Source organism: Peromyscus californicus, unplaced genomic scaffold, assembly GCF_007827085.1.
Source record: "Peromyscus californicus insignis strain IS unplaced genomic scaffold, ASM782708v3 Scaffold_6__1_contigs__length_162567912, whole genome shotgun sequence".
NCBI lineage: Eukaryota > Metazoa > Chordata > Mammalia > Rodentia > Cricetidae > Peromyscus > Peromyscus californicus.
In genome coordinates this window covers 43,077,880-43,092,646 of record NW_026294584.1, presented here as the reverse complement: position 1 = coordinate 43,092,646, position 14,767 = coordinate 43,077,880, and the positions used below count along the sequence as shown (strand labels likewise).

At 47.8% G+C, this 14,767-nt stretch overlaps 1 protein-coding gene across 9 annotated transcripts in view; it reads right to left on the bottom strand.

Moving 5' to 3' along the window:
- Positions 1-1,706: 1,706 nt before the first annotated feature.
- The window catches only part of Nrf1 (nuclear respiratory factor 1), a 116,791-nt gene continuing 103,730 nt past the window's right edge, over positions 1,707-14,767 (bottom strand). For 7 of the 9 annotated variants that reach the window (XM_052722275.1, XM_052722281.1, XM_052722277.1 and 4 more), the window contains one exon: positions 6,867-10,690. In XM_052722275.1, coding sequence (XP_052578235.1) covers positions 10,434-10,690 — 257 coding nt within the window. In that variant the 3' untranslated portion in view covers positions 6,867-10,433. Of the gene's footprint in view, positions 3,354-6,866; positions 10,691-14,767 lie in introns of those variants that run through there. The other 2 variants (XM_052722282.1, XM_052722284.1) reach the window with 1 other exon arrangement.

Here is a 14,767-nt window from a genome sequence, read left to right as displayed (position 1 = left end):
TAGGCAAGCGTGAGCTACAACCGCATCCCTCCTCTTACTTTTCATGGACAACTGCCGTGTGTGTGTGTGTGTGTGTGTGTGTGTGTGTGTGTGTGTGTGTGTGTGTGTGTGTGTGTGCATGTGTGCATGTGTTCACAAGTGCCATGGAGGGTCAGAGGACAACCCCAGGGACTCAGTTCTCTCCCCTGTGAACTTCAGGAACCAAACTCAGATCACCAGGCTTGGCAGCGAACACTTTTTACCTGCCAAGCTACCTTACAGGAGGACCATGCCAAACATTACTTTCCTGGGACATGCCAGTATTTGTGAATTTAACCTCAACAGACCCTTAGGTCAGATCTAGTTGACAAAGAGATTGTGTGTGCCTGCCTACAGAGCACATACTCCAGTTTATCTTGCTAATGAAATCAGATTTCACGTCAAAACCCAATCCCCAGATTCTCCGGGAATTGTGAAGGCAGCCAGGCCCACCTGCCTTCGAAGTGGTATTATGCCAGCACTTAACTTTGGAGAGGCTACTGGGTAACTGTCTGCCACTTCACCCGGCTCACGCCCGTCTCTTACCTCACTGCTTCTCTTACTCACTGACTGGACTTAGCTGGCCCCTGGGCACAGGGCAGTTTAGTGGCCCTGGCTGATGGGGTGGGGGTCTCCAGACAACCTGTGCTCGGGGCTGCTGCACCCACTCCTTTCTCTGGCCTGCCTTCTCTGGAGAACATCGGTGGCAAACGGAGGGAAGCAGGCACTTGACATCACTGAGCCAAGGTTAAACACCAAAGGAAAACATCCTCTTCATCCCTCTACTCTTTAATCCCACCAGCAGGAAATTTACTGAGACATCTACCAACAAAAATGGGCAGAGAGAGGGTGAGTAAGAAGACCCAGGAATTTTGGGAAGGGCCGAGCTAGGGCGTGGCAGGAAACACTGGGAAGGTGGCATTTGCCACATTAAAACAGTGAGTAAAGTGGGTGGGTGAGAGGCCAGGAAGTGAGGGCACAAGAGCAGCTCTGCTTGGACCTCTTTCTCTGAGGCCATTTCCTGTACCAAACACCTCACCAGGGAGACCCTCCAGGATGGAGAGGCACCACCTCACCCCTCCTAGACTTTTAATTCCAGAGTGGAGCCTTCCAACCATCTTGAGGCTTCCTGAAGGGTGATTGTTCCAGGACATCATGATACAGAAAACAGACTGAGCCGGGCACGTGGTACTCACCCAGCACTCTCCTGGAGCCCCTGGGGTGTCCAGGGTAAAGACCTCTGACTCCTAGTGCGTCTTTTGAAAAGGACAACGACCCCCCCTCCCCAAGAGTCCTGTAGCCCAAGAGGCCAAGGCTGCTACAGAGAGGGTCACTTTGGTTGCCACATTTAAACTATTTATTGAGTGAGGCAGTTTAGACAGAATGGAGAACAACACAGAATCCATGCTCTGCTATTGGGGACTTGCTTTTTTTCTTCTTGGCAATTTCTCAAACTATCGGGAGGTTATTTAACCACAAAGGAACGCGGACCTTAAAGCCCCCGGAAAGCTTCACAATATATGATAAAAAATAATAATTAAAAAAAATAACAAATCGTAGAACCAGGACTTTTTATATGTAAATTTCCCGCTCCTCCCCCATTACGTACAGAAAAGAACATACAAAAAACATTGGATAGTTTTATATAAAACAAGCAAATATAAGAATCGGAAACTTTTCTCAAAGGCTGAGCAAGACATGAAGAATCTTTTAATGTCTCATTAAAAAACAAAAACCAAAATACCACATTAAATACACTATCACACACGTGGGGGGACAGGAGGGCGGGAGAGCTGTCCCTGTACGCAAGGAGCGGAGATTTGGCTTGTCAAGAAGTCAGATGAATTAGCCGCTGGAGACTCAGGGCTTCGGCTGGAAAAGCAGTTCACAGTGACTAAAAATGTTCAGTCCAATGCACACTGTGAGCAGGAAAGCTGTTCCAGGCCTGGGCTGCCAGGATGGGTCTGGGAAAACAGTCCTTGCAGAGTCCTCCTGGAGCAGGGCCAACCAGGAGCATGGTCCCTTCTCTCCTGACACATCTGTGAGCCTCAGGCAGAGTCCTTTATGTGGCAGTCTCCTCTGTTAAGATACGGCTGGACAGCTGAAGAGCACGGCTCCATGGGTGCACCCTGGTTCATGAAGTTTTCTCCCTCTTCCTTCCCTCCCATGCTCTTCCCATTCTCTCCCCTTCACTCTCTCACACACACACGCACACACACACACACACACACACACACACACACGGACCCCCTGCACTTACACCCGCCTGCTCCATAAGCACTTCCTCAGGCCTTTAACACTCCTGTTACCTTCAGTTCACAAAGGAACTGGTTCTGGACTGCCCTTGAAACCAAAGTAACTCTTTAATAGTCACGAGACCGAGGATTCCGGGAAGGGAGGAGATGGGAACTGGAGGAGAGATTTCTTGCCCCTGCCAGGAGCCTGTAGGGCATTTACCTGCCTGAGGCAAGGTCAGCACCTGGGCCAGCCTGAAGAGTCTCTGCTGGCAAAGCACATGGTGACTGGACTCCGTAAGCACTTTCTGGACCGCACTGTGTCCTGAATCCTCCTTCCCTCGCGTGAATCTAGCAGAGTTCTAGGCGGCCACTGGGAGGCAGCTTTGGTGAAGGACGTGGTCACCTCTGCCTGAGTTTGTCAGTAGCTCAATGCATGACCCTGGTACGAACGAAAACCAGGTGACTGTGTCTGGCCATGTACCCTACCACCCACTAAACTGGGTGGGCTATTTTTCCACAGTTCACCTTGATTTCATACAAATAATTCCATGCGGGTTTCATACATATATATGTATGTACATATATACTTTATACACATATGTAAATGTGTATGTCCATATGTACACATATACATATATTCACACTCACACATACACACACATAAGTATACACACATTTCCGCACAAAGAAGTCCGGCCACAATTTGGCTTTTTTGGGACAGTGAAATCGGTGTCGTTTCTTGCTCCACCAAATCCCAGAAGTGGTGCTTTAAAAAAATGTGATTCCAAAATCTGTTGCCTTTCTTCCTTTTTAAAAAAAGGTTACCAAAACTTTTCTTCCAAGTCGAGAGACTTAATCCCATTTGATTGCACCTCTGCAAACATGTAAAAAATTTGAAGTAGACTAGAAAACGATGCCATGATAGGGCTGCATGTCACTGTTCCAATGTTACCACCTCCACAGCCTGGCCGTCCATGGTGACTGCGCTGTCCGATATCCTGGTGGTTACTGGGGCCATGGCCACCTGCACTGGCCCGTTGCCTTGGGCGAGGCTGGTTACCACAGTCTGGTACATGCTCACAGGGATCTGGACCAGGCCTGGAGAGACAAAGCAAGACTGTTGGTGGGGCCGTGCTCAGGACTCAGGTGCTGGCTGGAGTAACTGGCTCTGTTCCTTCAGGGTACCGCTGGCTGCCAGCCCCAGGTTAACGACTTACCTGCTTTCCAGGTACAGATACGTTTCAACTTCTTTTCTTTCTTTTTGTTAGAGACAAGGTCTTGCTGTGTAGCCCAGGCTGGCCTTGAACTCTTGATCCTACTGCCTCAGCCTCCCAAGCGCTCAGACTATAGGTGTGCCATGGTACCCGGCAGTCAGTCTCTTCTCTCAGTTCACTTTAGTTCTTTAAGACAGACTCTCAGGAAAGAGAAGTGTGGGCACACTGGAAGCACCTCCACAGACCTGCCTGCCTCCATCTCTAGCAAGCACAGCCCATCGAGTACGAGTCCTCCCACACTTCCGGCCACCCCTGCTCCAGCAAGACTACCTCCTCTGAGACTCTGCTCCGCTGCTCGTCTCTTGCAGCCCCTAGCTGCCCATGCGAGCTTCTGTCAGCTTGAAAAGAAACAACAGAAAACCAAATTTCTGTCTTTTATACTGTTGTCTGGTCACTGGTCCATCTCTGTCCTTTCCTCCAGAGTCGAGTGGATAAAAGAAAGAAAAAAAAACTAACTAGCCCACCTGTCTACTAAGTTTAGGATTTCACAGACTGGTATAATTTAAAAAAAACGTGTTTTCGGGTTAACTAAAAGCAACAACAAAACAAACAAGCACACACCCCATCTCTCTCGAGCCCCACTATTCTCAGAGCAGAGCAATTGTCATGGAACCTCGGAGAACGGTGACCCCTTTCCAGTTAGCACGATTGGGCCAAACAATCGTGCACTTCGGCCATGTCTTCCCGTTGGAAGTAGAATTACAACGGACGGAGAAGGGCTATGTTTGGGAAGCTACAAAGCAAAGGAGTGATTCTGACTGTTAGTGAAGCAGAAGCTGGAATCCTGCCCAACCCCCTTCAGGATCCTCCAGGAAGACAGAGGAGGCTGATAACAGGAACTAGGATTTAACCGAGTGGATCAGTAGGTGGGTACCCAAACCCTGACACCCAGACCACTGGGACAGATCATTTGAGATTCAGCCCAAAGAAAATACTTCCAGTGAAGTAAGGTGAGCAGAGTGGCTGTCCTAAATGTCACTAGACCTAACGTCCACAGCTGCCTAGCTCTGTCCCTGGACAACCTGCGAAGCAGCATTCTGATGTGTCACTCATAAGAGGGACAGAGCTACACAGAGACAACGTCGGAAGAAAACAAAAACAAATGCTGTCACAGTATCCTCACAGATCATTGTCTTAAAATGGGATGGTACTAAAAGCAAAGCAAAGCAAAGCAAAACAAAACACCCCAAACACCAAACCTACACCTGTAGTGCGAGTCTGAGACAGGAGCATCCCTTGAGCCCAGGAGTTCCAGGCTAGGGAACTCCATTTTAGAAATACAAAATATGGAGCTGGGAGTATAGCTCAGTGGAAGAAATCTTATCTAGCATGTATGAGGCTCTAGGTTAGATTCCCGGCAGCACAAACAACAGTCACCCAAACTAACCAGGCAACCAGCCAGCCAGCCAGTCAGCCAACCAACTAACTAACCAAGCAAGCAAGCATCCATCCATCCATCCAATCAACCAATCAATCAACCAAACCTCAAGCCCCCAAACTTGTGATGGGGTATGTCTATAATCCCAATACCCAGGAGGCTGAGACAGGAGAATTGTGAGTTTGAAACCAATCTGGACTACATAGTGAGACCCTGCCACATAAAAACAACAGCAGCAGCAACAACAAAACCCAGGACAACTCCTTCAAAATCCTACAACCAACTAGAAAAGAGAAATATGAAAGTACTTTAAAAACAAAAAGTGCAACAAATAAAACACGTTCCAAAGGTTGTAAGATAACAGGAGAGTTTTCCAGATACTAGAAAAGATTAGAAAGTAGGGAAATCAGACACACAAGCAAACTTCTATTATGGAGAAAATGAGTTTGTCAAGGAAAAGGCCACTTGGTGCACCTGGCACAGTGGATGATGAGAGATTCAGACACCCACACACATTTTCTCAGAACATGAGGGTAACAGCGAAAAGCCCAGAAGATTCTAGAAAGAACGAAGTAGGGGCTGGGTGTGATGGCACATGCCTTTAATCCCAGTACTCAGGAGGCAGAGCCAGGTGGATCTCTGTGAGTTCAAGACCAGCCTGGTCTACAGAGCAAGATCCAGGACAGTCAGGGCTACACAGAGAAACCCTGTCTTGGGAAACCAAAAAAGAACAAAGTAGGGAAGGGAGAGCATATACAAAAACTTGGGCATGAGAATAATACCGGACTCCATGGCAAACCTGGACACTAAGATGATGGAGCCATGCCTTCAAGAACCCTGGTTCAAGCATTCCAGAATTGCTGGCAGCCTTCAATTCTATACCCAGCTGTGATGATCTGTATGAACTATCACACCACACAATTTTAGATATGGCTCAAACCTCTGCTTGCTCATGCATGCTTTCTCAGGTAGCTTGGAAGAATGTGTACCATATGAGCACAGAAACCAGAGGGCAGCCACATGGGCTTTGGAGATCCTGCAAGGGAGAATGGGAGCTAGACAAGAAGCAGAGCTGGGCCTAAGCACCAGGAGCCACCGGAAGGAGCAAAGCCGGGCACTGAAGTTATAGTATGCCATGTTATTTGCTTCTGTGCATAGCCCATATTCAAGTACTAAGACTGGTTATCTATCTAGCAGCTCAACTTTAAGACTGCCACAAAAGTAGTTATAAAATTGGGTCTTCTCTCATGCTCTCCAGCCGTGTGTAACTGACTCTATGTGGTACCATACTTGCTGGCTTGATTAAGCTCTGTGACACTGCCAGAGGAGGCAATACTGGCTTGAGGGACACCAAAGAGTCCCACCTGAAAATAAAAAGGAGTTTTAAAAAGAGATGTTGAGCAGCACCCAGGAAGTAGAGGTAGATGGACCTCTATGAGTTGGAGGTGAACCAGATCTATACAGTTCCAGGCCAGCTAGGGCAAATAGTGTGACCTTGTCTCAAAAGAAAAGAAAGAAGGGGGTGGGGAGGCCCAGGTACAGTTAGAAGGCCCAGTGGGTGGGAATCCTGTCGCCAAGTCTGATGACCTGAGTTCAATTCCCAGGGCCCACATGGTGGAGAGCACTCATTCCCAGAAGTTGTCTTTTGACCATCACATATACTTGGTGGCATGCATGCACCCACATATATACGCTTGCCCAGGTGGTAGTGGGGGAAAGATCCGAACCAAAGGAAATCAGTGCAAACAAAAGAAAATCTGATTTTGATGCTGGGCGGTGGTGGCACATGCCTTTAATCCCAGCGCTCGAGAGGCAGAGCCTGGCGGATCTCTGTGAGTTCAAGGCCAGCCTGGTCCAGAGTGAGATCCAGGACAGGCACCAAAGCTACACTGAGAAACCCTGTCTCAAAAACAAACAAACCAACAATAAACAAACAAGCAAACAAAAAACCCACCAAAATCTGATTTCATAGTATTAACCGTGTGTGAGCATTTTCCAAGGTTCAGTTTTGTCAATTTCAGGATAAGCATTTGATGGTACAACACGAAGCAGGGCTTGAGAGTTTTGTTTTGATGACAGTCATTTGTGAAACTCCACTTACATGGGTGTGTTAACAAAACAAAGGCAGGGTCAGTGAGAGTTCTTGTCTCTGTGATGGGGAAAAGTCAGCAGAGGAAGCAACAGGGGGTGTGGCTTCACGACAGGGGTGCCCCGGTTTCTTCTAAGCCATTCCAAATGGCTTTTAAATGCTGAATCAGTTCTTTCCTTCACCCTTCCTTGCCACAGAAGTTATTTTTAGATATACTATGCTGCTTAGCCTTCTAGTTGCACACTTAGGTACCATGACATTAGTAATGTCCCCAAAGTCACAGCACAGTCTAGATGGTTTGGCATGGTGGTCAAGGCAGTCATGATTTGCTCTAGACTATCTTCTTGTTTTGAGGCAGGGTTTCAAGATGGAGCATAGGCTGGCCTTGAACCTTGGAGCCTCCTGTCAAGTGCTAGGAAGACAGGCACGCACACACCCACTATGCTTTGGCCTGCAAAGGCTGCGATGGACTTAGTCTTCTCCACACAAGCACCTCCATGCTTGCGCACACCATGACTTCTGCAGAATGGACTTGTTCTCTGCTTCTTCCAGCCTCTGCCCTCCAATGGTTTGGATCCTCTTCCCTGGTAGCCCCACGGCTCTGTGCTCAGCCTTCTACAGAGGAACAATCTTACAGATCATCACTGTTTGCATATCTTGTCTTCAATTCGATTGCAAATTCCTTAAGAAGGGACCGAGTCTATCACTGAGGCCCTAACAGTGAGCAGGTGCTCAACACATTTTCTACACTCAGAAATGAAAACGCAAGTGTAAAGTCACAGCTAGAGTAGTGGCTCAAGGGTAATCTCAGGAGTCAGGAAGGCTGCGCCAAGTCCAAGGCCAGCCTGGAATAAACAGTGAGACATTTCTCCTAAAACCAAAACAAAGTAAAAACACCACACCCAAAACCTATCCAAATAAAAAATTTTTTTATAGACTGCATTTTGTATATTTCACATAACTCAGGGAAGAAGCCAATTTAGCCCCTACAATTGAGTTATGAAACGACTTCCATAACAAAGCTGTCTCAAGGTGAGTAGTTGTGATAGGTACTACACATCTTGGTCATTGCATAACCTCAAAGGCCTTGCAAACTCAACTCTAATCTTTTCTACATGCATTCTCAGTCCATGTCCACCTTAAATAAATGTATCGCCATCTTCATGTGGGGATTTTAAGATCTCTCTCTCTAACACAAACACCCACACAGGCATTTGGACATGGGATTAGATTAAATCTCCTCAGTGTCTCTGACCTAGCTGCCTTTATGTCCATGGCATGGGGGAGGGGCCGAAAGCTTTGAAACCCAGTACACACTAAGTCGGGCGGGCGGCTGCCCTTGGAAGAGAGATGATTAAATGCTGAGGTACAGTAATCACGCTGGGAGTGTCCCTGCATCTGCTCAGCCTGCCCCCGATTAGCCCTAATCTAGAGGCACATGCTAATCCAAGCTTGGATTCTGGGTCATTTCAATTGATTAAGCAACAGGAAGCCCTTCATGTTCTACTTTAAGGGCCTGAAGTTCCTTTTCTTTTTCAGGGAGACCCAATACAGTCTTAGTAACCAAACTCCTTGGTGTGTGTGGCTGTATGCCCTTGGATTTGTGCTAGGACCCTGGAGAGGGATGCAGGATGGCATCTTTTCATAAGTGAGCACTCCAGCAGAACCCTGGACCTATCAGGAAGGCACGGACTCACAATGTTCTCAAGACTTCAGTATTCCAAAATGTCAAAGCCACACAAATGCTAGAGTTTAGCAAATCTAAATCAAAAACCGGTTCTTTAAATTCAAAGTTTATTCTCATTTGTTTTGAGACAGTCTCACTGGGTAGCTTGGGCTGGCCTCAGACTCATGGTATTCTTCCTGCCTTACTCAGCCTCCAGGTGTCCTGATTACAGAGATGATGCCCAGTGGTAAATCGCTATCCAATCCCAGCACTTGGGAGACAGAGGCAGGTGGATTTCTGTATTTGAGGCCAGTCTGGTCTGCATAGCCAGTTCTACATCAGTTAGAGCTACAAAATGAGAAACAGCCCCCGACATACACACATAAAAAGTTTTCCAAAAAACAAAATGCAAGGGCAAGCCAGATGGTTCAGCAGGTAAAGGTGCTTACCACCAAAGCTAACACCCCGGGTTCAATCCCCAGCACTCACACGATGGAAGGAGAACTGACTTCAGTAAGTTGTCTTCTGATCTCCACTGCGCGCGCGCGCGCGCACACACACACACACACACACACACAGAGCAAACAAGTCAATGTAATAACAATACCCAGTAGATCCTGCCTGTGGTGGTAGATACCCATAAAATCAGCACTTGGGAGGCAGAGGCGGGAGGATCTTTAGTTTGAGGCCAACTCAAGTTACATGGTGAGGGAGACCGTGTCTCACAGTCAAAACCAACCCCTACACCCCCAAACCAGGGAAGGTAATGCATGACTACAGTCCTAGCACACAGCCTCCAGGCTGGCCTTGTCAACAGCCTTAAGACCCTGTCTCAAAAAACACAACGAGACAAACAACAGGCGAACAGACAGGCTGTCATGTTGTCCCCCTGCCCCCAATGACTAGTTTATTAAGCTAGATGTGTGGGCTTTGGATCTGGGAGCCTTTCCATGCACCAAAATACCCTGGACAACTAGCACCCTGCCACAGGGCCAGGAAGGCAGAGGGCCATCCTTCAGGGCTCACCACTGCCTCTCCAGGCTTCATGGGAAATCATGGCAGCACTGACCATGGAGAATGAGAATGGAGGTCATAGGGAACTCAGAAAGTCAGGCCTCACCTCTAGGATCTTTGGATCAACCACTCACTTCCAACTCCCTAGAGGAGCTGTCAGCCCTAGGAGCCTGTCCTGTCTTGATTAAAATACAACTGTTGGCTATCATTGCTGAGCATAAACGGTGAAGCAAGGCCCAGGCCCCCTTCCCTCAACACACGGCAATTACATTCTTCCTGTTGCTCAGGTTCAAGTCTCTGAAGTCCCCCTCACCACCCTTGACTTTATATCCAATACACCACCAACTCCTGTCAGCTCCTCGTCCTTCCCTTTTTTAAATTAAACTACTTTGATTAATTTTATTTATGTGTATGTATGCATCTGTGTAAATGAATGACGTGTGTAGGTACCCTTGAAGCCAGAAGAGGGCATTAGGTCCCTTGGAGCTGGACGCACTGACACACCTGGGTTCTTCGTTAGGACAGTGGGCATGCCCGACTGCTGAGTCAACTCTCCAATCCCAACTCTCCTTTCAAAAGTAAACCAGAACTCAGCTTCTGCTATTTTAATGTAAGTAACAATTTATATAAGAGTCCCATTCCAACTTTGTACCTTCAGTTTTCAGAAACTTTAGCTAAAAACAAAACAAAACAACCAACTACCCCAAGTCAAAAGCAAAACCATAGCCATACATATGCTAAAGTTAAGAGCTAAACTTTATTTCTTCTTCAGGTGCTGAGGCGAATTAAATTTGAATAAGATAATATCTCCATCTTCAACAACGTAAGTTCTGCCTTGTTGTCTGTACTTCCCAGCAGCCATGGCTGCATTTCCAGAACCTTCCTCTTTAAGATCTTCGTCTTTCATTACTTCCGCCATAATGAATCCCTTTCCAAACTCTGTGTGAATTTTTCCTGCAGCCTGAGGAGCCTTCATGGCTTTCCTGATGGTCCATGCATGAACTTCATCTGGGCCTGCAGTGAGAAAGTATTCTAGTTGACGTGCTGCAAACCCAGCCTTAATGATCTTTGGCAAAGCACTGTCATGCTCATTTCCAGATACTTCTGAGTCTCCTCAGCACTTTAAGTAACCCAGGCTGGTCTCAAACTCTCGATCCTGCTGCCTCAGCTTTCCAAGTGCTGAGATTACATAGTCACCATGCCTGGTTAGCTCAATCTTGAGCAAGTATACACCAACTTTCCCCCAAATTCCCTGCATTATCCCTCCATCACACAACCACGTTTGTCCTGCCGACACACCCTCAATACCACGCATGCTTGTTCAAGCCTCTCTCCCTGCCTAGGCTACTCCTGCAGATGGAAGTCAGGCTCTTTTGACAATCCAGGGGTTAGAGCAGACACACAGGCCACTCTCTCCCCTGCCTCCTGTGGGGTTATGGACTCCACCATTCCCTCAACTTCGCACGGCCCCGCCCTGCTTCCGAGCAGTTTCTGTGTTTCTCTTTAGATGTCTGCGGACTTCAGTTGTTGACAGGACTGTCACTGAATACTGAGCAACCTGAGCACAGAGGCTGTTCAGTAATGGGACACACTGTGACACAACTCACCATGGTCTTCGTGACTTTTTAGCAATTGGACCACATCCTTCTAGCCTTGCCCTCTGCAGACTGAAGAGCCTTCAAGGCCTTTGCTTTGCTCTGCTCTACAGCGAAACCGGCGTTCTCCACAGCATCCTTAAGGCAGTGTAGTCAAATGCTTTGTGGAAGTCCCGGGCTTTGCATGGAAGAGCTATTTTACTCTATAGGCTATCTTAATTCCATTAAGCGTTCTCAGCCACGAAGACCTGTTTCAATTCTGTCATCCAACATCTGTGGGCCTTAGCTTCCTCACATATAAAATGGTAATCACTAATCTCATGTGGATGCTGAACCAGACATGCTGACATAGGAAACCCTTGGAACAGTGTCTGGTACACAGTAGGTCTACAGTACTTGTCCACTCCTTTTTTTTTTTTTTTTTTTGGTTTTTCGAGACAGGGTTTCTCTGTGTAGCTTTGCGCCTTTCCTGGAACTGACTTGGTAGTCCAGGCTGGCCTCGAACTCATAGAGATCCGCCTGCCTCTGCCTCCCGAGTGCTGGGATTAAAGGCATGCGCCACCACCGCCCGGCATCCACTCCTTTTTGAGATGATTTTGAATGAAAAGTCTAGTTTGGGCTGCTAGTTTATTGGTCCCTGGGAACAGCACACATCTTGTAACAGGGACTTGCTCCTACGGCAGGCGATCATTTGCTGAAGGCCTCCAAAGACACAGATCTGAGATAAAAGCCATGGAATCATAAGGAGAACCGGCAGGCAGCTTCCCATCTGCATCCCAGCAGAGGTCTCAGGCGCACAGGAACTCTAGGAGGGGACAGCGCAGCTGCCAGCCCAGTGCACAGGTGAGTGTGCACTCCTGGGCCAACTACCGACCTGCAGTAACACAGTTAAAAACAGGACCAGGGCTGGAGCTGCGGGTGCAGCTCGTGGTAGAATGCTTACTTATTGCGAGGCTATGGTTCAATCGTTAGGACTGAAATAAGTGTGTTATATAATACATACAAGGGATCAGGTACAGTACGATGATATTCTCAACACGTCTAAACTCCTCAGCAGTAAACAGGATAGACATGAACCAGACAGAACCCAGGGTACCAGGACTGGCTGCTACCCAGCACGACAGCTTACCCTCCTCCACCCCACGACAAGATAGGGCAAGACAGACGGCTTTTGGAAGAATGGGCCTTTCATTTGCCCTCCAAGCAGGGAAACCTCTGGGAATTGTTGTTTGCTGTAATTCAATCTTTCAGGCCAAAGGCCTTGTGAGTTGGCCGTGGAAGTATCTTCAGTTGGGAGAATACTGACAGTCATGCGGGAGGGTGGGGGGTAGGAGGGGGGGGAAGCTACACAAAATAAATAGCAGTTGATGGAAAGATTTTTTTTTTCCTAGAGACAGGTTTCATACTGTAGACTTGGCTGGCCTGGAAATCACTGGATGGCATAGGCTGGCCTTACACTCAGCTATCCTCCTGCTTCAGCCTCCTGAGTGCTAAAATTACAGGCATGAGCCACCACACTTGACTGAGAAATGATTCTTAAAACTAAAAGGAAATAATGTAATGTCTTCTGTAGTTTTATTTTTTGTTTTTTCAAGATGGGGTTTCTCTGTGTAACAGCTTTGGCTGTCCTGGAACTCCCTCTGTAGACCAGGCTGGCCTCGAACTCACAGAGTGCTGGGATTAAAGGTGTGTGCCGCCACCATTACCACCACCACCACCCGGCTCTTCTGTAGTTTGTTAACAGGAAGGCTAATCCATGTAGCAGAAGAACATTGGCCTATATGGAGAATCAAGTCTATGACCAGAAAGGGTAAGAATGAACCTGTCAGAAAGGGCTGGAGAGATGGCTTAGTTCTCAGCACCCACATGGTGGCTCATAAGGATCCTCAATCCACTTCCAGGGGATCTTCTGACTCTTGCTGGCACAAGCATATACATATATGTAGGCAAAACACTCGCACATACACAATTAAATATATCTGAAAAAGGAGGGGAGAACAAGGGATTCAACCAACCACTCCCATGTTACAAAACTTGTCTAATTCTTGCCGGGCGGAGGTGGCGCACGCCTTTAATCCCAGCACTCAGGAGGCAGAAGCAAGTGGTTCTCTGTGAGTTTGAGGCTAGCCTGGTCTACAGAGTGAGTTCCAGGACAGCTAGGGCTGTTACACAAAAACTGTCTTGAAAAACCAAAACCAAAACCAAAACTTGTCACAATTTAAGGACCAGCAAGAGGAGGAAATCTTTCTTGGAAGAATACCCCAGAGGCTGACAAATCCAAACAAGCCTGGTCACCTGGCAGGGAAGCCAGTCCAGCAGTGGAAGGGAGACAGAGGCAGAGGTCTACACAGAGACCAACAACAGGAAGAGGACAAGGTCATGACAAGAAGGCCAGTCTGAAACTGAAGAGAGGCCCAGGCGGCCCTAATGCTAGCAAGCCTGGGGAGCAGGGGGCCCTCAGCCTTCCCTTTGTGCGCTGGCCAAGTATGAGGCGTTGGGGATTTATGGATCTAACGTGTTAGACCTGGCAAGCACCAAACAGTCTCCTGCAGCCAAGAGCAGCCCTCAGTGCTGGGGCCTTCCCAGCACTCAAAGCTTCCTCCCTTCTGGCCAGACAATCTCAAAAATGCTCCTAGGAATCATGCTCACTGTAGTGTGGGTCAGCTGGGACAGTGTCATTCTGTCCTTTGCCTTTGGAAGACTACCAAGAAACTCCACTTGCCCCCTTCCCCATAAATCAAATATTAAAATTGAATTTATTTTTAATCTTTAGCAAATGAATCTCAAGAGATATCTTAGAAATATAAACTCATAATTTCCTCTTGAACACCAGGGAGATGCTCAGGAATACTATGAACTGAGGCTTTGTGCTTCGGTATCAGAACCCCCGTGGTTGATTGTCCTGTAGACTGAACCCCCAGTGTGAGCTGAACTCAACCCTAGCCTTGCTGATCTGACCATAAAGGCTTCCATTCTGAAGATGGAAGCAGGGATGAGCCTTCCTTCAATTAGACTGTGCAGGGCATGCACACGGCTCAGAATATGTGCTCAAACTGCAGGGAAGGCAGGGAAGAAGAGCAGGGCTACAAAGCACACGCTGGTGGCCTGCATACGGTCCTCAGAAGAAAGTCACCCAGCTGAGTTTTAATGCAGAAATGAGAAGTGGTAGGGTCACACGGGGGTTACCCAGAGTGAGGGATGAAGGGATGGTAACTGGACAGTTCCAGAGCTTGACAGTCACACAGAAAGACATCTACCTCAGTAAAGCATCATCTTTTTTAAAAAAAAACCCAGTCAGTTTTTATTGGTAGGAAAGGAGTCAGCAAAGACGGAGTTCCCCACACAGGAGTCGGGGTAAGGCGATCATGGTCCAGAGTGCACCCTGGGCACTGTCCCCTCTTCAGTGGCTACATGGGTTGCCATTCAGGTTTGAGTTCTTCGTAAGACAGGCAGGAGCTGAAAAGCATGTAAGCTGCCCGCATCAAGCCACCTCAGC